The sequence below is a fragment of the Dermacentor silvarum genome, chromosome 10 (assembly GCF_013339745.2).
Source record: "Dermacentor silvarum isolate Dsil-2018 chromosome 10, BIME_Dsil_1.4, whole genome shotgun sequence".
Taxonomy (NCBI): domain Eukaryota; kingdom Metazoa; phylum Arthropoda; class Arachnida; order Ixodida; family Ixodidae; genus Dermacentor; species Dermacentor silvarum.
Genome location: NC_051163.1, coordinates 106,981,016 through 107,002,587, shown reverse-complemented (window position 1 = coordinate 107,002,587; position 21,572 = coordinate 106,981,016). Strand labels below are relative to the sequence as shown.

Sequence of the window (21,572 nt, the reverse complement as noted above, 5' to 3'; positions counted from 1 at the left end):
GTGCACGCTGCAAGCAAACGATGCGGCACAGAAGGCCAAGTTAATCGAATCATTTTACAGATTGTAGGGATCACTTGTGGATTACAGACAAACAACCCCTCCCTCTAAAATGTAGGGGTGGCTCGTGGCCATGGCGAAGGCAGGGGCATAGATAGCAAAAGAAGGGAAATGAAAAACCAAAGTGGGCCCATGTACATGTGTTTCTTTGGGGAAAATTTGCCCCTGTGTCCTCTTCTTCTTCTTGTTTCTGGGGTTTTACGTGCCAAAACCAGTTCTGATTATGAGGCACGCCGTAGTGGAGGGCTCCGGATTAATTTTGACCACCTGGGGTTCTTTAACGTGCACTACAACGCAAGCACACGGGCGTTTTTGCATTTCGCCTCCATCGAAATGCGGCCGGGGCCGGGATTCGACCTCGTGCTCAGCAGCGCAACGCATTAGCTGACTGAGCCACCCCGGCGGGTCCCTGTGTCCTCAACCTGTCATTGACTATGTGGGCATTCTGAAATACCAGTTATGGTACTTAGCTGATTGGCTTGAGTTGGTTTAAGCTTTGAGCCAATGATGAGTTCACTCTATCGTATTTGGGGAGTGTTCCGCCCTATGCTTGCCAATCATCATCGTTGATTTATTTACGTCCATTTTGGAGCAATGGCCTCTTCCAGAAATATTCAGTTAACCTTGTCTTGCATTAGTCAATTCCAGCCTGTGCTTAGAAAGTTCTTTATGTCATCGCACCACCTGATCATCTACTGTCCTTGCGTGTGTTTAATAATTGAGACTACTGGGTCTTCCGTTCTATGCATCACATGGCCTGTCCGACTACATGCTTGCCTTGCCCAACCGTTGTTGCCAAACAGGCTGGTGAGAATTGTTTCCCTATCTGCCTGCACAAACTAGCACAGATATACTGAAGCCTGGCAAGTCTTCACAGAGCAGAATGTGTGTCATTGCTGTGAATTTCTGCTAACCATCTGCTACAGGGACAACATGTCCACACAAGATTTATTAAGGAGTCCACGTGGAAAACATTTATGATGTATTTCTGCCATGTCATAAAGCCCTGTGCCGAAACAGATTATCTAGCACTGCGTGACAATCCCCATGTTGTTCCCGTTGGAACATTTTCCATCTGATCACCACTTCAAGCAGATCGGTATGCGTTTCAGACATCTTTAGGGCAGGGTTTCCCTGTTCAAGACGAACATGCTGAATCCAGGCAACATTTCACTGAAACAACGTTTATTCTTCTTACGTATTCTGTGACATATTTCCAATGAGCCTAACAGTTGACTGCGAGTCAGCTCCTAAATGTGTTTCTAAATCTTTGATTGGCCAGTATTTGTCATGTGCCAAGTCTTCTTCTCAAAGCCTTAAACTTTCATGTAGCTTTCGCTGCAATGCCCGTCACTATCCTTGTCCACTACAGCACTATACACAGTCTGTTATGTTATCGGGTTGTTGAATATTGTGAAGCAGTTGGACTAGTAATTTCACTGCACAAATATTGACATGGTCCTATTACACCATCCTTCATTATGACAACTAAGCCTTGAATTCTCGTACCTTAATAGACTGTGACAGCCACTAGGCAAAGTGAAGTACTTTAACTGGCACTTGCTCTCGGATTCTAGCATTACTTAGTGTAGTGTTACCAGTTTAAAAAGCTTTTACGTGGAGAAGCTGCCGCAGTATAATCTGGCTACCAATACTGAATCGTTTAGGTACTGTACAAACCAAAATGTTTTTTTGTTGTTGGTGGTGGTGGCTGTAATATTTCTGCAGATGACCGTTGATTCTTGAAATTGGCTTACCATTTCCTCGTCCGCATGCAGTCATTTTTACTTGCACACAATTTTTTTATGTTAGTGCCAGCAGCTTCTTCGTGTCGCAAGATTACCAAGCTCTCAATTTGGCTATGCAGTAGCGAGAAAATAGATGTTTTGTTTACCTGTGATACTAGCTTCTCCATAACTTTCTGCAGAAGTTGTATCGAATACAGAACCAAAGCTAAGCTCGTAAAGTTGCATTAGTTCCAAGTTATGCTAGGGCATAGTGATCTTACTTGAAGGTAAGATTTGAACCTATAACAAATAACTAGTTTATTTGAACACGCTTCATTGTTGACGCTTTGTGCAATACATTTACTTGACACCGAGTACAGTAGAAAAACTATGCTTTAGAGCAAAGAAAGAATGCCAATCAAAAAGATATGCACATCCAGCGGCACACATAACTTATGTGAAGCGAAGCTTTAGTGAAGCAGTTAATTAAATGCGGTGCAACTAAGGACGATGCCTACAGTTTTGTTTACTTTCATCTTGTACAACGTGTAATCTCATGGAATGTGTATGTTTATCCACCACAAAGGTAAAAACTTTATTGTCCTGACAACTTGATGTTTAATCACTACACCCGAACGTCTTTGTAATGAAGTGCTTGGGGCCTCCGAAATCATTTCTTGTACAGGTCATTTCATTGGGAATGGCGCACGCTGCACCACTCGCAACAGAACTGGGAGAGAAATATTCCTTCGTTATACAGGTCTTTTCGTTCTAGAGGCATTCGTTGTATGGGCGTTGTACTGTACATAGCTCACGAGCTATGCTAAAATACAGACTCCGATCAGGCTGGTGCAATCGGCAGCATTGTCACACAAGGACGAAGACAATGCATGCTGCTTGTAGAGGGAAGAATGGGGATGACAAGTGGTGCACACAGGGAAGTATGGCATATGTCAGATGTTCTTGAATTGCCAGCATTGAAACATTATTGTGCCAGTAAACCCTTTCAATCTTGAGTGTGCTAACACAGAGATACCACTACTACAAGAACGTTCATTTGCATCCAATCCTAAAATGCGTTTTCGTTCTTTCATGGGAGCTAAAGGTTTTAGACCTGTTAGACTGTGGAAACTATGCTTTCGATCAAGTTTTTTTCATAAAATCAGAGGCTCAGTGTTTGAAACGTGCAGGTTGCAAAGTGATATTTTATTTTCTCTTTCTGCAAGGTTCGCTGTTGGCAGTGGCAAGGCATCGTGGCAAGGCACCTGGAAATAGCCATGCATTCGGAGAAGCATTCGTTAACGACTATCATCCAGTGTCAACATCAATGCAAAGAATGCAGCAACAAGAGCTGCTGCAGGATCAACACTGCATCCAAGGTGAAGTCCAAGTTGCTAGAGATCTGACGGAAGCTGATCTTGCTAATTTTGTAGATGAGATAATGAAGTCACAACAGTCTTTTAAGCCTCACACAAAACTCTCAGGTCGTTCAAAACGCACTAAACGCCACAAGCCACCACCAGCAGACGATGAGCAACACTTGCACAGGGATGCAGAGTTGGCAAATTTCTCAAAGCCATTTTTGCCTCAGAAAGTGCAAGAGTCATCGGCGTTTTCAAGAATGTGCTGTAGGTTGGAATCCTACGGTGTTCTCAAAGACGCAGCTCACCAACTCATTGATAAGTCACCACCAATAGGTGATAAAAGAGGCCTGCCTAAGGAGGCAACATTCACAACAGGTGACTGGAATCCCATTCTCCCTGATAAACTGCAAGAGCCAACAGCATTTTCAAGACTTTGCACAAGGTTCAAATCCTACGGCATTCTGAAAGACACAGATCATCAACAGAGTACGGCCATTCTTCAAAGGCATTCAACTTTCATGGAGGGGAGTGAAGCACTGGGTGCTGAAGGTCAACAACACGCATTGAATGACAAACCACAAGAAGAAGATATCGGCTGTGCAAAAATTCCTGGGGCCCTCTTATCATCCAAAGGCAAAGGACTGGCATGCAATGTGAAGCAGGAGCACAGACCATGTCAGGTCTCGAAGGTCACCATGTCAGCAGCTTGCCACAGCGGTAAAGGAGCTGTTGAAAAATGTTGTACAATAAAAACAGAAGGATGTCAAGACTCCAAAAGAGTTGATGCTGGGCATGAATATATCTGCAAGCCATGTGCAGAAACAGACAGTCTAATGGCAGACGACGAGACAATCCTGGGATGCGAATGGCAAGTCACATGGCAAGACACACCAACAAGGGGTGCACATGGCAAGCCGCGCCTTTCAGTTGATGACGAAGAACATGCAGGCAGCTCTAGGAATGGCAGAGAGTCCACCAAAGCGCCAACACATCTGAGAAAGGGAGTCGTCAAAGGTCATTTGAGTGATGAACTTGAAGACAAAGGAATACAAGGTGAGGATGCTGCCGTAGACGAGGAACAAGTGAAAAGAAAGAAGCCAAGGCTGAGCAAGAGCCCCTACTTCAAAGCATCTGGCGAGCCCCTAGGTTTCACGATTGGCTCCAAGCCCTGGGTGCCACCGCAGTCGCCATACAACCTTGTGCAGGAGAAGCTCTACAGGGATCCCTGGAAAGTCCTGATAGCAACTATATTTCTCAATCGCACCACAGGTACAGTACAAACTCTAGCCGATAGGTCATCTATTAGTACAAAATAGTTATCTCAGAAAATGCTGCGCTTAACTAAGGCTATGCAGTTTTGTAGGAGCTGTAATTCACTCCAACCAATCAGAGCTTCAATGCGCAGTGTAGTTAGCACATAAAAATTATTTATGAGTGTATGATGCTCAGACACACTGGTCAGTTGAATAGCTGACAGTGCAATAAGTAAATCTCTGACCAGTCATGAGCTATATTTGCACATATGATTGGCATAGCAGATACAGCCCCTTATTGGCTGATAACTTGCGCGACACTACACTATAAGGTGTCCAATAATGCCACTGGTGAGGTTATTTTCAAGGATGTACTAATTCCACCAACACCACTGCCTCTTTCTTACATCAAAATGGCGGCAGCATGCTATCATCTGCATTTTTTGGAGACAAAGCAAGACAAGGGTTCACAAGAAGGTGGAGACTTTAATCATCAACAGTGGCCAAACAAAGAATTCCATTGCAAATAAATTTTTATTTTTACATGGCACACAATACATCAAAATGTTTACACCCATAACCAGTGGCTAATAAAAAGTTTAGGTACAGGTAACTTGTACTAGTGCAAGTAAGAACATGTTTCACAAGGATGGCTCAGGCCTAATCTAATGGAATTCCACGAAACAGCTTCTTCTGAATCATTAACAAAGTTAAGGCGAACATTGTTAATTAGCTCATTTGAACATGGTGTTTTGTCGTGTAAGTAATGTGAGCCTCGTCAAGCAGTTGGCTTGAAGAGACAGAACTGCGCCATGTGAAACAAGTAATACCTTTTTGTTTTAATTTAAAATCACCTAGAATGGCGATCCCCACAGATGTTTTTAGAATGTGCAACTTAAGAATCTTAATTGTCTAGCTGCCTTGGCACAGCACTTCAAACTGAAACAAGCACTGAACATCTTCCACAGACAGCAGCATGACTTGCATGATGTGAATAAGGAAGCGTTGACTACATTTTATTGTGCACTGATCACCTCCGTCGTGTTTCCAAGCATTCTGCTCAGCCGCAGTCTTGTTTGGACAGCACAGTGGCCTGCATCATTTTTCACTTAAGTGCTGTCCTCACAAAGCTGTCTTTTAGAGCGCAGCTCTTAGGCACTCGTTCCTGCGCTGAGCATCGGCGTCCCTCGGTGTAACTAAGCGAGCGAGCACAACAAAGGACGAAAGAGCGAACACAGAGTGCAGTGGGGGATGAAGGACGGCGATAGCGAAGAAAGCGCGAGAAGGAAAGTGGAAGAGGAGGGTATGGCGAAAGCATAAAAAGACAAAAGGTGTAGTGCCACGCAAGACGTGCTCTGCGGCGATGATAGCAAAGAGTGCGCGAGGGGGAAAGTGGAGGAGGAGGGTGCAGCGGAACCATGAGGCGGAAGGCGGAGGACAAGGAATGAAAACATGTATAAAGCTTCACTCAAATTTTGCATTAGGGAGTATCGTAATCGTGGGTGTTTTTTTTTTTTGTTTTCGGCTTCATCAGGCTTGGAACAAGACTTAAGATGCCCGCTGTCTGCTTACCTGTCTGTTTAGCCATCTACAATGAGTATTGGAACACAAGCAAGTGCTCGCTGTTTACTGAAATTTTAATCAGCACATGACAAGATATAATCATATATATGCCAGGGTGCTGCGGTGACTGTGTGTGCCCGCCTGTGCTTGAGAACAGAGATTGTGCTAAGGGTCGCGAACAGCGCACTTGTAAAGCTTTCAAGGGTTTTAATTTATGTGAAAAGAAATTTCAGATGAATTTAATTTACAAGTGACCAGTTTGCTTGTCTGTTTGGCCTAATGAAATGTATATCCTAGAGTTGCGTATTCCTTTTTCGGTGCATGCTCTTCTGATTGCCTTGAATACATTTGATTAAACCGTTTAGTTCATAGTGAGTGATTTTGTGTTGCCTTGGTTCTTTGTGAAACTTTTCACTTGCGCTGCAAATATGGATCTGAACCTAGTGGCCTACTTGAGTATCTTACTGCTTCCTACATCTTGCATTTGCACACTTGAAAGTGTTCTTCCACTCGCACACATTCTCGCATCGGCATACAGGCAAGGCAGCCATCCCCATCCTGTGGCAGTTCCTGGATCTCTACCCAACTGCACACGCTGCCATCGAAGCAGACACTGAGGAGATTGCCAAGCTGTTGCAGCCACTCGGTTTGCACAGGAAGCGTGCAGCCATCATACAGAAGTTCTCCGGTTAGTTCCTGCACACTAGTGCTTCACTGCATCTTCCAATTCTGTTAAGTGTCGTGGTTAAGGGGCAGTGAAACAATTTTTGAACAAGGTAAAAACAGGTCCCTGATCTGTACATAATGCTGCCATGAACATGCGATCCAAATAATATATTTTCTTGCATTCTGCAGGAAAACTACACCATTCCATATTGGATGGCATAAATCGCTATCTCTCCTGCTGCTTGCTGCCGTAATGGCGGTGATACATGGCATAGATAGCTCACTCTCTTATATGGATTTTGAAACCTCCACCCTTGTTCTACCTTAGGCATGCACCTAAGTGGATGGATGGTGGCAGCCTTTGAATTTATATGTAGGTGTGGAGAAAAGAAATTAGGACACACAAGTTACTTATACACAGTATTAATACTCATAATTACCAGCAACCGGATAGCTCACACTTAGTCTGGTTTCCGGCTCATCAGGGCCACTCGGTCAGCCCCAATGGCTGCAATCCTAACGAGCAAGCTCACTCTACTGTGCGAGATCTCACATGCCACGCATCAGATCGGGAACTGCTCCAGGATGACTGCGGCTACTACAAAGACCCACTTAGCACTTTTCACGAAATCACCTCACACTATAGGGACAGCAGGTTTTTTCCTTCCCCCCATCAGAAGCTGAACAGAGCTCAGGCAGTCACATTAAGAATGCTTTAAACTAAATCTTATCCTACACCTTTTGTGCTTAACAAAATTGACCAGGAGTTTCCCGCGGAATGTAAAAGTTGTGGACACACTCCGTGTCTATTTGATCATATGTTCTGGCTGTGCCCCAACCAAAGGGCTTCGGACTTCAACAGTGAGGAGGACTGAAGTCGACGCATATCCAGCGAAGTCCTCCAAGATCAACTCCTGGTCGTCCGGAGAGCTCACGACATCGGGAAAGCCTTTGGCCTACCGGTGCCTACGTGGGCGGAGCCACCGACTTAGCCTGGGGGCTTTTGCCCTTGGGCCCTAGTTTCTCTGGACCAAAATAAAGTTCTTGCCATGCCATGCTGCGAGTGACAGTGACAATGTGGTGCTCTCGTTTTTTGCTTGCGAGCTTAGGCTAGATTTATCACACCCATGTGAACACCTTCTCAGGCAGCGTAAGGGATGACATCACACGTAGTGTGACAGCTCACCAATGCCAGCCATTGGCGCACGCATGTACACGCTTCCAGATTTTCTAGGAAACAGGGAAGTGAACTTGACCAAGTGAACTTCGGGCTAGTTGGTCTGTTATACTACTGGGAACCTCAATAGCACTAAAAAGACAGGGCAGACATAGGAACAACAATATACAGCTGTCGTTTCTGTCGCTATATTAACAACCTTCACTTCATTTGTCATCCTTGGGCACCTTTATAAGATGCCAGTCTCGAAGGGTAACTGTAATCTAGCTGTAGAGAGAATAAACATTCTGACAATACATTTGGCAATTATCAGATTGGATTATGCTTCCTGTAATCAGCCCCTTAATTAGGGCCTACCATTGTAGGTTCCACATCAACTAACGGTCACCAAAACAATCTCAGAAAGTATCATTTGTATAGTGTACATTTCATATTGCTACGCGAGAGACATTCATCCTGGGGCAGACGACGAAGAAGACGGTTCTCTCCGGTGCTGGTGGCTGTCCACCATCTTGGCTACTGTGTCTCTCTTATACTGTAAATACAGTGTAAATAGTCCCGCCTTGTGCCGTTTTACGTAACATCTTTTTGGTGGAAGTGCTGGGTAGTTCCCTGTTTCGATCACGGAGCTTCGCAACGGCCGCCTCATCACGCTTGCGACCATGTCAGTCGGTGCGGGCACATCGTCTTCACCCCCTGCCCCTCCCGTCGCTCCGACCTACATCGTTCTGCCTCCTGCTCGTGATCCTGGCGTATTTTCCGGCCAGGATGGGGTTGACGTTGACAAATGGCTCAACCTTTACGAACGGATCAGCGCCGGCTACAGGTGGGACCCGACCCTTATGCTCGCCAACGTGCTTTTTTACCTCGATGGCCCACCGCGGGTGTGGTTCGAGACGCACGAGGCGGAAATTACCAGCTGGGACTCTTTCAAAGAGAAGATCCGTGACCTTTTCGGTGACAGCACTGGTCGGCAGCTTGCTGCGCGGAATGAACTTGCAACTCGTGCACAAACATCCTCCGAGTCATACGTCTCGTACATTCAGGACGTTATTGCTCTTTGCCGCCAGGTTGACGAGCACATGTCTGAGTCCGAGAGGGTTTCTCATGTGCTCAAAGGTATCGCCGACGATGCTTTTAACCTGCTCGTCTATACCAACGTTGATACCGTCGACACAATCATCAAAGAGTGCCGGCGGTTTGAACACGCGAAGAGCCGCCGTATTACCCAGAAATTCACCCGGCTGCCCAATACGGCTGCAACTTCATCGTGTGATGCCGTTCGCCTGCCGCCCACCTGTGACCACGTTACTCGCATTGTTCGTCGCGAGATTGAAGCCGCCTGTCCTGCACCTATTCAACCCCCTGTGTTTACAACCCACGCCAGTGACCCATCGCAGCCATCGGTGTCCCTCATCCAAGCTGTCGTCAGGCAGGAGTTTGCTAATCTTGGCCTTCCATCAGCGTGCCCACTGACTCGTCCTGACGCTCCGCCTTATTCCTCTGGACCCACTCGACGCTCCTACACGTCTCCCGGCTCCTTCCGCAATCCTGCGGAATGGAGAACTCCCGACGATCAGCCCATCTGCTTCTCCTGCCATCAGGCCGGGCACATTGCTCGTTATTGCCGTCGCCGTTGGACCTACGTATCTCGCCAGACCTCCATGTACCCTACTCCTTTCAGACGTCCAGCCGCTGGTTCCCCTACTTACTACTCGTCGTCCTCCCACGAGCCTCTTCCATCTGACGCCACTGCTCCTGTTCGCCGCTTCTCCCGCTCCCCGTCGCCGCAACGCCGCCAATCCCGCTCTCCGCAGCCTCGCCGCTTTTCCTCGCCGTCCTTCTCTGGACGATCGCCGCAGGAAAACTAGATAGTGCAGCTTATGGAGGTGAAGCTGCAATGCCATCGTCCACTGCAAATCCTCTACTGACGCTCCCCACTCACCATAGCCTTCTTGAAGTCAAAGTCGACAATGTTCCTGTGACCGCCCTCATCGACACTGGCGCACACTTGTCTATTATGAGCGCCCCTTTACGCCGCCGCCTGCAGAAGATTATGACGCCGTCTACGACACAGACAATACGTGTTGCCGATGGTGGTGCTGTTCAAGTGATCGGAATGTGCACCGCCCGTGTCAGCATTGCCGGTCGTCACACTGTTGTCCTTTTTGCCGTCCTTGCTCACTGCCCCCATGACCTTATCCTTGGCCTTGACTTCCTTTCGGCACACTCGGCCTTAATTGATTGTTCTTCTGAAACGCTCTGCCTCGATCTTCCTCTTGTATCAGATGCCTGCGATACGCCCGTCAGCCGCTTAAGCCCCACCGATTTTGTTCGCCTACCACCGCGAGCCGTCACGTACGTGTGTTTGTCATCGACCCCTCCCGTTCCTGACGGCGACTATATCGTCTCTCCGATTACAGACGTCCGCCTGACGCGCAATATTACTGTGCCACATACCATCGCCACATTAGTTGATAACTGTGTGTTCCTCCCGCTACTAAACTTTGGTCTGACCCCCCAAGTGTTGCCCCAGAAGATGTCGCTTGCCCACCTCACCGCGATAACAGACTATGACGTCGAGGTTGTCGCCGTAACTGCACCTGCGGAAGCTGCAGTTTCCCCGTCACCAAGTTCCGATGACAGCATTTTTCGCAACATGATTGGATCAGACCTTTCGCCTGACCAGGCCGACGCTCTTTGCCGGGTTTTGGCCTCATAAAACGACATTTTCGACATTCGTGATCGACCCCTGAGCCAGACTAAGATTGTCGCCCACCGTATCAACACTGGCGACTCTTTGCCCATTCGCCGTCGACCTTACCGTGTGTCCGCATCAGAGCGCGAAGTGATTCAAAAAGAAGTGGCTAAAATGCTTGCGAAGGACATCATCGAACCATCTTCTAGTCCTTGGGCCTCTCCCGTCGTATTAGTAAAGAAGAAAGACGGTTCCTGGCGTTTCTGCATTGATTATCGGCACCTCAACAAAATCACCAAGAAGGACGTGTACCCTCTTCCACGTATTGACGACGCCCTCGACTGCCTCCATGGTGCCACCTTCTTTTCATCCCTGGACCTTCGATCTGGCTACTGGCAAATTGCTGTAGACGACCTGGATCGCGAGAAGACCGCCTTCGTGACCCCTGACGGCCTTTACCAATTCAAGGTCATGCCTTTCGGTCTCTGCAACGCACCAGCCACGTTTGAGAGAATGATGGACACACTGCTTCAAGGATTTAAATGGTCGACGTGTTTATGTTACCTGGACGACGTGATAATTTTCTCCCCCACTTTCGCAACACACCTTGAGCGGCTTTCGACCATTCTAGCAATCTTCCGACGAGCTGGCCTCCAGCTAAATTCCTCGAAGTGCCACTTCGCCCTTCGTCAAATTACTGTCCTGGGCCACCTCGTTGACGCTTCCGGTGTCCGACCGGACCCAGCAAAGATACGCGCTGTCACGAACTTCCCCGTTCCACGGTCTGTCCATGACGTTCGTAGCTTCGTGGGGCTTTGTTCCTACTTTCGCCGTTTTGTGAAAAACTTTGCGGCGCTCGCACGTCCACTCACTGACCTACTCAAACAAGACGTCCCGTTTTGTTGGGGTCCTCTACAAGCTGACGCCTTCTCTGAGCTCATCGCCGCCCTGACGACTCCACCTATTCTTGCCCATTTTGACCCAGCTGCTCCCACGGAAGTGCGCACAGATGCTAGTGGTCACGGCATCGGTGCAGTTTTAGCCCAAAACCAACAAGGCGTTGACCGTGTTATTGCGTACGCAAGTCGTCTCCTATCGAAATCAGAACGCAATTACTCTATTACGGAACGGGAATGTCTTGCCCTTGTCTGGGCGGTTTCGAAATTCCGTCCTTACTTGTATGGCCGCCCTTTCCGTGTTGTCACCGATCATCACGCTCTCTGTTGGCTTTCTTCACTGAAGGACCCTACTGGACGACTTGGTCGTTGGGCGCTGCGCCTTCAGGAGTACTCTTACTCAGTTACCTACAAGTCTGGCCGCCTCCATTTGGACGCGGACTGCTTGTCCCGCTACCCTGTTGACCAACCAGAGGGACCGGACATCGAACCTAACCCCTGCGTTATGTCTATGTCTCAGTTTCTCCAGATTGGTGACGAACAACGCCGTGATGATGCTTTGCGATCGCTCATTGATCGGCTGGAATCCGCACCTAACGACGCCTCACTGCGCATGTTCGCCCTCGTGAATGGCACACTTTACCGTCGTAACTTCCAATCAGATGGCCCTGAGCTGCTTCTCGTTGTGCCTAAACAGCTGCGTTCAACGGTACTGCGTGAGCTTCACGACGAACCAACTGCTGGTCACCTTGGTGTGTCCCGCACGTACGATCGTGTCCGGCGCCGCTTCTTTTGGCGCGGTCTCGCCCGGTCTGTTCGACGTTACGTGACCTCCTGCGACAAATGCCAACGTCGGAAACGTCCTGCCGCACCCTCGGCTGGACTGCTTCAGCCGCTCTCCATCCCGACCGAACCATTCTTCCGGGTTGGTTTGGACCTTCTCGGTCCTTTTCCTGAGTCACGATCCGGCAACAAGTGGGTCGCCGTTGCTATCGATTATGCGACCAGGTATGCAATCACTCGAGCGCTCCCCACCAGCACTGCTACTGACGTTGCCGATTTCTTGCTCCACGATGTTATTCTGCACCATGGCGCCCCTAGCCAATTGCTCACAGATCGAGGCCGCGCATTCTTATCACGAGTAATCGACGATCTCTTGCGCTCCTCCTCAACGCAGCACAAGTTGACCACTGCCTACCATCCCCAAACAAATGGTCTCACCGAGAGACTAAATCGCACCCTCACGGACATGCTCTCAATGTATGTTTCATCTGACCACCGTGACTGGGACCTGGCGTTACCTTACGTGACTTTCGCGTACAATTCCTCGCGTCACGATACCGCCGGTTATTCACCCTTTTATATGCTCTTTGGCCGTGAACCAACGTTACCGATGGACACCATACTACCGGCTGCTGCCGCGCCGCCTAGCGAATATGCACGTGATGCCATCGCTCGTGCCGATCACGCTCGTCAGATCGCCCGCTCTAGGCTGTTGGCCTCGCAAGCGACCCAGAAGCGCCTCTATGACAGCCGGCATCGCGACGTTCGCTTCTCACCCGGTGCCTTAGTTCTCCTGTGGTGTCCATTCCGCCGTGTTGGCTTATCCGAAAAGTTGCTATCTCGATACACGGGTCCTTACCGAATCGTCCGCCAAGTCACGGACGTCACCTACGAGATTGTTCCCGTCTCTCCGACTTTACCGCCGGCGATCGCTCCCAGTGACATAGTTCACGTTAGCAGACTGAAAGCCTACCGCCTTCCTCCTAACGACAATGTGTGAAGTGCGCCGAGACGGCGCTTGCACCGCCGGGGGTAATGCTACGCGAGAGACATTCATCCTGGGGCAGACGACGAAGAAGACGGTTCTCTCCGGTGCTGGTGGCTGTCCACCATCTTGGCTACTGTGTCTCTCTTATACTGTAAATACAGTGTAAATAGTCCCGCCTTGTGCCGTTTTACGTAACAATATTAATGACCCCAGTATACAGTGAGCTACAACATTGTAATTGCAATCCAACATGGTGAGCACATCCCTTGAAAGCAATAAAGCTAGTCATTGCTAGAACATAGTGTGAAGACGGCGATGACTTGGCAGAAATTGTAGGGCACTTGTTAGAATCTGCACTAAATGAAGCTTTCTTAAAATGTTTCAATTCATTGCTATGCATTCAATTTTATTTCCAACTGCGCACAAGGAACTGTTCATGTTCTTTTCCTATCGCAGGAGTTTTGCTTAATTTTATTTCGTGGTAATGCTCATGGTCATGCTATGTACTACATTTTGCTGCATAGCAAATATGTGTCTCAATGGAAAGACGCTTCTTGGCTTTGAGAATGTGCTTCCATCCCATGACACGCGCAGATGCAATTGACGCACGCCAGTGGGGTAGCCAGAAATTTATTTCGAGGGGGGGGTCTCCGCCGACAATTACCACTCCTCCCCCTCCTTCACCTCTCCCTCTCTCTCTCTCTCTATATATATATATATATATGTGTGTGTGTGTGTGTGTATGTATGGAGGTTGTAGACCACACAAACTCCTAGCACTCCCCGGACAAGAATGCTTTCACGAGGAAGCACATCTTTGCGTTGCAGAAACAAGACTTTGCTTCATCATCATCATCATCAGCCTATATTTTATGTCCACTGCAGGACGATGGCCTCTCCCTGCAATCTCCAATTACCCCTGTCTTGCGCTAGCGTATTCCAACTTGCGCCTGCAAATTTCCTAACTTCATCATCCCATCTGGTTTTCTGCTGACCTCGACTGCGCTTCCCTTCTCTTGGTATCCATTCTGTAACCTTAATGGTCCACCGGTTATCCATCCTACGCATTACATGGCCTGCCCAGCTCCATTTCTTCCGCTTAATGTCAACTAGAATATCGGCTATCCCCGTTTGTTCTCTGATCCACACCGCTCTCTTCCTGTCTCTTAACGTTAGTCCCAAGATTTTTCGTTCCATCGCTCTTTGTGTGGTCCTTAACTTGTTCTCGAGCTTCTTTGTTAACCTCCAAGTTTCTGCCCCATATGTTAGCACCGGTAGAATGCAGTGATTGTACACTTTTCTTTTCAACGACAGTGGTAAGCTCCCAGTCAGGATTTGGTAATGCCTGCCGTATGCACTCCAACCCAATTTTATTCTTCTGTAAATTTGTTTCTCGTGATCAGGGTCCCCTGTGAGTAATTGACCTAGATAAACGTACTCCTTTACAGACTCTAGAGGCTGACTGGCGATCCTGAATTCTTGTTCCCTTGCCAGGCTATTGAACATTATCTTCGTCTTCTGCATATCTTTGTCTTCTGCTTAACTTCCTACAAAAGTTTTTCATTGCTAAAGCGTGCAGCTACTATGCATCAAATTATGCTGTTATCCTGATGCTATTAAAAAAAAATGATGATATTAAAAGAAACTAAAATTTTATTTACGAACTGATGTATTTATATAATGTATATGTTGATGACCTGTAGCTGGTACATGACTTGGAAAAATGAACAGCGCTAAGAACAGGGCCAAGCAAAAACAAGACAGTGCACTATCATTTGTCTTCTTGTTTGCACTTTGCAGCCCAGACTTGTTGCAGCCCAGGTAATGGTGGAGATAACCGTTGTTTTCCAGCCAGATCTTCTTATGAGTGGTACATACACAGTTACGTACGGAAGAGGGCAAGCACTGTTTTCCAAGTGGCCTATCAATTGCGCTTTCGGCGTTGTAGGCATGCTATATTATTATAGATTTAAAAATACAGGAACGAACCTTTGCGCTAGAACTTCGATAGTTTCATATGATGCAAGTTTCACCCACTTTTGGTGACCTGCTCTCCGACTTGTTTGAAGAGATGTTTGGAAGTAACTTGCAATCATGGTGTTGTAGTCATCACGCGATGCATATTGTTATTTAATCCCACTTGGGAATTGATGAGGCAGACAGTGAAGCAGGGCTGCTTCCTGTTTGGAAGTGTTTGTGAAAATTACGGCATCCATAGTTCACACTAAAATAAGGGCCAGTAGCTCTGAGAGAGTTGAAAGTGTCGGTCTCCTGACACCTGGCTATTCTGAAAATTGCCGAGACATTTAATTAGCATGGGCTCTCCGCAGCAAGTAGCACATGTTACGATGGGGTAGGTGAGCCTCAGCTAGGCGACTGGCCATGGCCGTATGGTGTTGAGCGATCGGGCAGTGACAAGACGCTCTCCCTATGTCCATAATTATCCGCCAACTTCATCCTTGACACCTTTTATGCGCTCCCCCCCCCCCTCTTCATATCCATCACCCCCACTCCCTTTCTTAATATTCTTTTCCATTAGTCACTGTCGCATTCTTCAACATTCACCAGGTGGTTTAACGGCACAGCGGCCCCTAACATTCCTATATTTCTGTTTCTGCGTGGACTTCGAGGCCATTCACCTACCTGCCCTCCCATCTGTGTGTTGTGGCCGTTTCTTAGCTTCCCTGGCCCAGCACACCCGTCTTTTATATATTTTGCCGCGCGCCAATCAACGTATTGTAGGTCTATCCTTCGTGTCCCATTTTTTTCACTGTTTTCATTCTTAACAGCAGGGAGGGGGGTTAGACCCTCCAAACACCCCGCCTCTGGCTACACCAATGACAGACGCTTCCACAATGCAGGCTTTTATATGCTCAGGCTCACCCACATATCCACACCCACATGCCCAGCAATCGCAGTGGAGACCTGACATCACGCGAACCACTGGCATGTCTGGAGAGTCAGTACAGGGGGCTATATATATTGATTTGTCTCCCTTGCAGCCATTGCATCGTCTACTCTGCAAGAGGCACACATACCCACACTAAACACCAGGAGGTAGGCAAGGAAGGCATCACTCCAATTCCTTAAGTGTTTTCTTATTTTGACCAAAAGTGACCTTATTTTGTATTATTTATGGCTTATTTTCAACCTTCACTTCATCGAAAACCCTTCTAAAGCTTTTTCAACCAATTCGCTTCACATTTTAAACATGAAAACCACGTTTTACCTCTTCATTATGCAATATATATATATATGTACTTGTCATTGTGACTATGCTTTCTGTATACAGAGGCCACAAGCAGCATGGAGTGCAGGACTCTTGCCGTTTCGAATCTCTTGAAAGACAGCAGAGGTGTACTGCATGGGCTGCACTCTCTCATCTCCAAGTACAGAGAGCTGTTTTGGTGTTAGCTAAACTGCGCTTTACTACAGAACATCACCTGCATTCCTCCTGACATATTTCTTAAGGAGAAATAAGATGGTGCCAGAATGCCCATTTGTTGGTGCAAAACAAAGAGCGAGGGAGTTGAGAGAAATGAAAGTGAGGTTAACAAGGACAAGAAATCGGTTTGCTACCCTACACTGAGGAAGGAAATGGAGAGAGAGAACGAGAGCACATGCTGTGTATCACTGTTGTTCACAGCAAAGAGTACTGTTGACAATTTTCAGTGCTAGAGTTGCTTGTGCATGTTTGTTGTCCGTAAGAATTGCTACAATGCATTCATATCCCTCTGCTGCCACAAACTGTTTAAAAAACGCCGAGCTTTTCACAAACTCGGCACTCGCGTACCTCGTGGCAGGAATGACTACATCTTGTGAGTGACCGTTGCCGTAATCGCAAGGACATGGTTTTCCTGCAGAGGAGTACCTGACCAAAGAATGGCGATACCCAGACGAGCTACATGGCATTGGCAAGTACGGAAGTGACTCGTACCGTATCTTCTGCATCAACGAATGGAGAAAGGTAAGACAGAATAGCCTATCTGTTGTGACCAAGTGTAGCAGAACACCTGGCATGTAGTAATTGCGGCCTCGATTTAAAACGTTATGCATTGCTTTTTATCAAAGTAACTATCTTGGCTATCAAAAAAAAGGTAAAACGCAATAACTAATACTGATTAGGCAAGCCGTTCTCGACCCATAATAGTAACAGTGTATTCTTGTCTCACTTTTGTGTTGCTGCACAGCATGCTTTTCTATGTATGTATGTACACTGGATGGAGGAGCATGGTCAGAATCAGTACAACAAATGATCCAGTGAACAGAAATGTCCATTCGATTTCCGCACCAGAAGCTGCACTTCCTTCCCTCCCTTCAGACTACCACTCTATCCTTCAAGCCCAAAAATCCCTATTTCATTGGAACACACGCACAATAAGCCTAACCCTTCCATATGTCTGCTTCCCTCGATCCCCCATAATCTTTCTCGAATGGAAAGAGGCTCGGGCCACCTTCTACCACATGCCGACTCCATGAGCTGTCTAAAGTGTTCTGCTCCAGCATCTGCAGCAAATGTTCTCCGCCTGTGGTGGTTCTGCCTAGGAGAGATTGCTGTGCCAGAGAAAATGGTTACCAAGCTATGAACTGATCAAGCAGTTATGTGTGTTGCCTCGTGGGCTCAATAAGCCATCATTTCAATTTTCACACTAAACTTTAAACAAAGCTCCGATTCAAGCAACATGTGTTGAGTTCTGCATACTTTTATTTAAAGGCACACACATTCCACAGAACAACCTGTTCAAATTAAAAAAATCTCTCAAGGAAGCTTCAGTCAAAAGCCAATGTTTCAACATGGGAACTTGTGTTCATCATTTCCATTGTTGAGATGTTGCCTGCTTATAGAGGCTTTTTTCCTTTTCAACCACTTCTGGTCATTTCAAGCCTCCATCTTCATTTAAATGTCTACCTTGTTTGGATTACACAACCTCCTGGGAAACTATTGTACTCCCCTGAGCAAAGGTGTACAAACATGGATTCCACGATAAAGCCCGTTTTCTTTTCCACCTATAAATGTAACTCGACATTAAGGACTGCAGCCCAAGTTTGCCATTGCGAACTTTCCAGTCTACTTGCCAATTTCAGTTTATGCATATGAATTGCAAAGAAATTCAGTTTTTTTGCCGAGCCTGTTGTTCATATACTTTTGCTTGCTGGTGTACATTATATTGCAGATTACCTTCAATCCTGATCAAAATTAACTGGGAGTCAAATAAGAAAAATATTTAACCGGGATAAGAGGTCCAGGATGCCGGGCAAACTGTATAAAAGCTGCTTAATCAAATTCTAGCCGTCGACTTTCCTGAAAATTAACATTAATTTGATGCAGCCCACTGTATTGTCAGAGACGACAAAAAGCACCTGTGAAGTGCATTTCGAATACTGCAACGTCACACAAAAATACAAGATGTACCATTGACATGCCAAGCCACTACACCATGTTACACCTTCATGTCTGTGTTTCCGTGAAGAAAAACTGTTTTCACTGTTATTAACACAAGAAACTCCAACTTCCTCTTTGTATGTGGAAGTTATGTTTTCAGAATCAAACCATTTAAACAATACATATTTTGCATCTTCGTAATGTGTCACTAGGTATAAGAACCGACTTTAAAGTGATTATCTCCTTGACTAGTCTTTGGGTCTCAGGAAGATAAACTAGTCCCTCCTGAAGTCTTGCTCAGCTTAAAGCAGTGGCATTTGCAAAGCGTAGCATTGGACAACACATGTGGGGTTTCTCACTTTCAATAAAAACAACAGATGGAAGTCAGCGCTTGTTATCTGCTTTGTATGCTTCCGGTTTCATGCATGACCTGTGAGGTAATCTTTGTGGTCTGCTGCATATGACTCTCAATGAATGCATGAATCTTGAAGCTATGAGGCTCAATGTGCCCTCTTTGCTATTCTGAGAAAAACTGGCTTAACCTTATCGTTTGAAGTTCTTTTTATTAATTTTTAATTTTTTTCCTTTTTGAATATTTTTTAATTATCACCCTGTGGCTATTCCTTTTTATGTTCCTATTTCCATGCTTTATTCTTTGTCTAGAGTTTTACTTAAGTCCTCGTGATCTGTCTTGTTCCTTCCTCCGTCTTTCTTTCCCTTCTTCATGCCTTCACTTTCTATGTTTGTATGCCACCCGCCGCTGTGCTGCTGAGCTTGAGGTCGTGGGTTCGATCCCAACCACCGCAGAGGTCACGGCGGCCGCCGCAATTCCGCCGCAATTCCACCGTTCAAATAAATTTTTTTTTTGCTTGAACGCCATCCTTCCTGAAGAGTAGGCAGGCATTACGCCTCTTTCGGTGGCAGTTGTTGGCCTGCTCATTCCCTTGTTTTGTGCTTTGTCAGTTGTATATATGTTTTGAAAGCATCTTATTTCATGAAGAGGTGTTAGCACTTGATAAGTGCTGTAATCTTTACTGCTCCTAACTGCCTATCCTATCATGCATTCCCGTCCTGTTTCTCTCTTTACTTTTTTTCCCAGGTCAAGCCCAATGACCACATGCTGAACAAGTACCATGCCTGGTTGAAGACACAGAACCTGGACTGAGTACTGCGGCAGGCTTGAACACCCCCAACTTCAGTTGTCCATTCTCATCAGGCACAGAAGGAATTGGCCTGCTAAGAGCAGAGTCCTACACTAACCTTTTTGTAAATATAACTGCTATTTTAGCTTTTCCCGCAGTATATATTTTCTAGCTCTGTTTTACTGAAAAGTGTTGCCAAGTTGTGAAGTGCTTTCAGAAAGTAACAGCTCTGACAAGCTCTTTCTTAGTAAATGACCTTGCAACCTTACTCATAAAACCTGTTACATTGCAGTTTGCAGGCATCATTAGGTTATCTATTTTATCATGCTGAAAAGTGTTTTTGCAAAGAACAGGCAAGTTTGTATTACTTTTAGAGCTTTGTTAGCTTCCTTTACTTCACAAGTGGCTACCTAAACATGTAACAACATGTTTAGGTAGCCACTTGTGAAGTAACTGCTATCTGCTACATGTAAACTTTGAATTCACTGTAGGGCTTTTGTTCATTCAAATACAGTATAGACCACTTATAACGTAACCGCTTATAGTGCAGGACTGGATATAGTGCGGTCTTTTCTGACTCCCGTTAATTTTCCCATAGCATTCCATGTATACACGTATCGCTTATAGTGAAGTTGCGGGAAACGAAATACCGGTTACAGTGCGGCTGCCTGGGAGTACGGAAGTCAGCGGAGACGGCGAACACTCCTCTCAAACGGGCACCCCAAGGAGTGCTCGAGGAAGAAAGAGAGACGAAGTGGAGGAGGAGGGCACGTGGTGCGAACGAACAGCCAGTGAGGCTGAAACCAGAATCTTGAGTGCGCGTCGTGAAATATCACGGCGCGCATAGCGAGCGAGGGCCACGAAACTGCCAACGCCGGCCAACGCTCGCTTCACGATAACGGCAGTAAACGAAACTTCAGGGAGCGGGCGGCGCCCCCGGCACGGCACGGTGAAGGGCACACGCGGAGACCGTGGAACGTGAGGGAGGAGGCCGGCAGGGAAGCGGATTTCGCCTTGGCAACTCCGCCGCTCCGGTGGCTTCCCTCGCCCTCCCTTGTAGCTCCCTCACTTTCGACTGTCACTGTGCGCGCCCGCCGCCGTGCAGGCACCAGCTCCCCGAAGTTTTGTTTTCTGCTGTTATTGGGAAGCGGGCGTTTGCCGGCGTGGGGCAGTTTCGTTGGCCTGCCTGGGACACCACCGCTGCTTCCCTCTGCACCGTAGCCACAGCGTGCAAGGTCAACACGTGACTAGAAAGTAGAGGAAGCATAAATGAGAAAGAAGGGTTCACTGCCATTTTCTACGCGTGGCTACGGTAGCATGGCTGAGAGGTCGGCACGTACACACAAGTTCCGGCGCAACGCAGAATCGGCGACCTTGCCATTGGAGAGAGGGTGAAATTTCCGCCACGGTTTTTTTTTTTTCTTTTTTGTTCACGTGCGACATTGAGGGGTCTCTCCTAAGCTTTTACTCTATGGCGGTGCCGGAGCAATGCCAGTCTGAGGCGCCGCCGCGTGATTTGGTTCTAATTAACGAGATTCGACTGTAAATTGAATGCAAACGTTCTAGCCGCATTCCTCGACTGTCACATACGCGTGGCGGCTCGGTGCACATGTTTTGCATATGTGCGGGCCTTGAAAATTGTTGCTTTGGTTATAGTGCAGTACCGCTTATAGTGCGGATATTCGCGACTCCGGCGACTTACGTTATAAGCGGTCTACACTGTACTTCAGTTCTGCACTATGAAGTGAGAAGACACTTGACAGCTGTTTTAGTCCTGTTTCATATTTAATTCCCTTTGTGCTCTTATGAGCTTACCACAAGCTGTAAGTCCTTTTCATTGTTTCGTCTTGAACTGAACATCAGTCTACTTGCTTTT

The 21,572-nt window shown here is 47.0% G+C and overlaps 1 protein-coding gene across 1 annotated transcript in view; it reads left to right on the top strand.

Annotated features, from left to right (window-relative positions):
• Nucleotides 1-20,039, top strand: part of LOC119431745 (nucleolar protein dao-5) — a 61,578-nt gene extending 41,539 nt beyond the window's left edge. The window contains exons 5-8 of the mRNA XM_049657086.1: nucleotides 3,011-4,417; nucleotides 6,503-6,652; nucleotides 17,035-17,138; nucleotides 19,654-20,039. Of these exons, the coding sequence (XP_049513043.1) occupies nucleotides 3,011-4,417; nucleotides 6,503-6,652; nucleotides 17,035-17,138; nucleotides 19,654-19,719 (1,727 nt within the window). The 3' untranslated portion in view covers nucleotides 19,720-20,039. The remainder of the gene's footprint in view (nucleotides 1-3,010; nucleotides 4,418-6,502; nucleotides 6,653-17,034; nucleotides 17,139-19,653) is intronic.
• The last annotated feature ends 1,533 nt before the right edge of the window (nucleotides 20,040-21,572 follow it).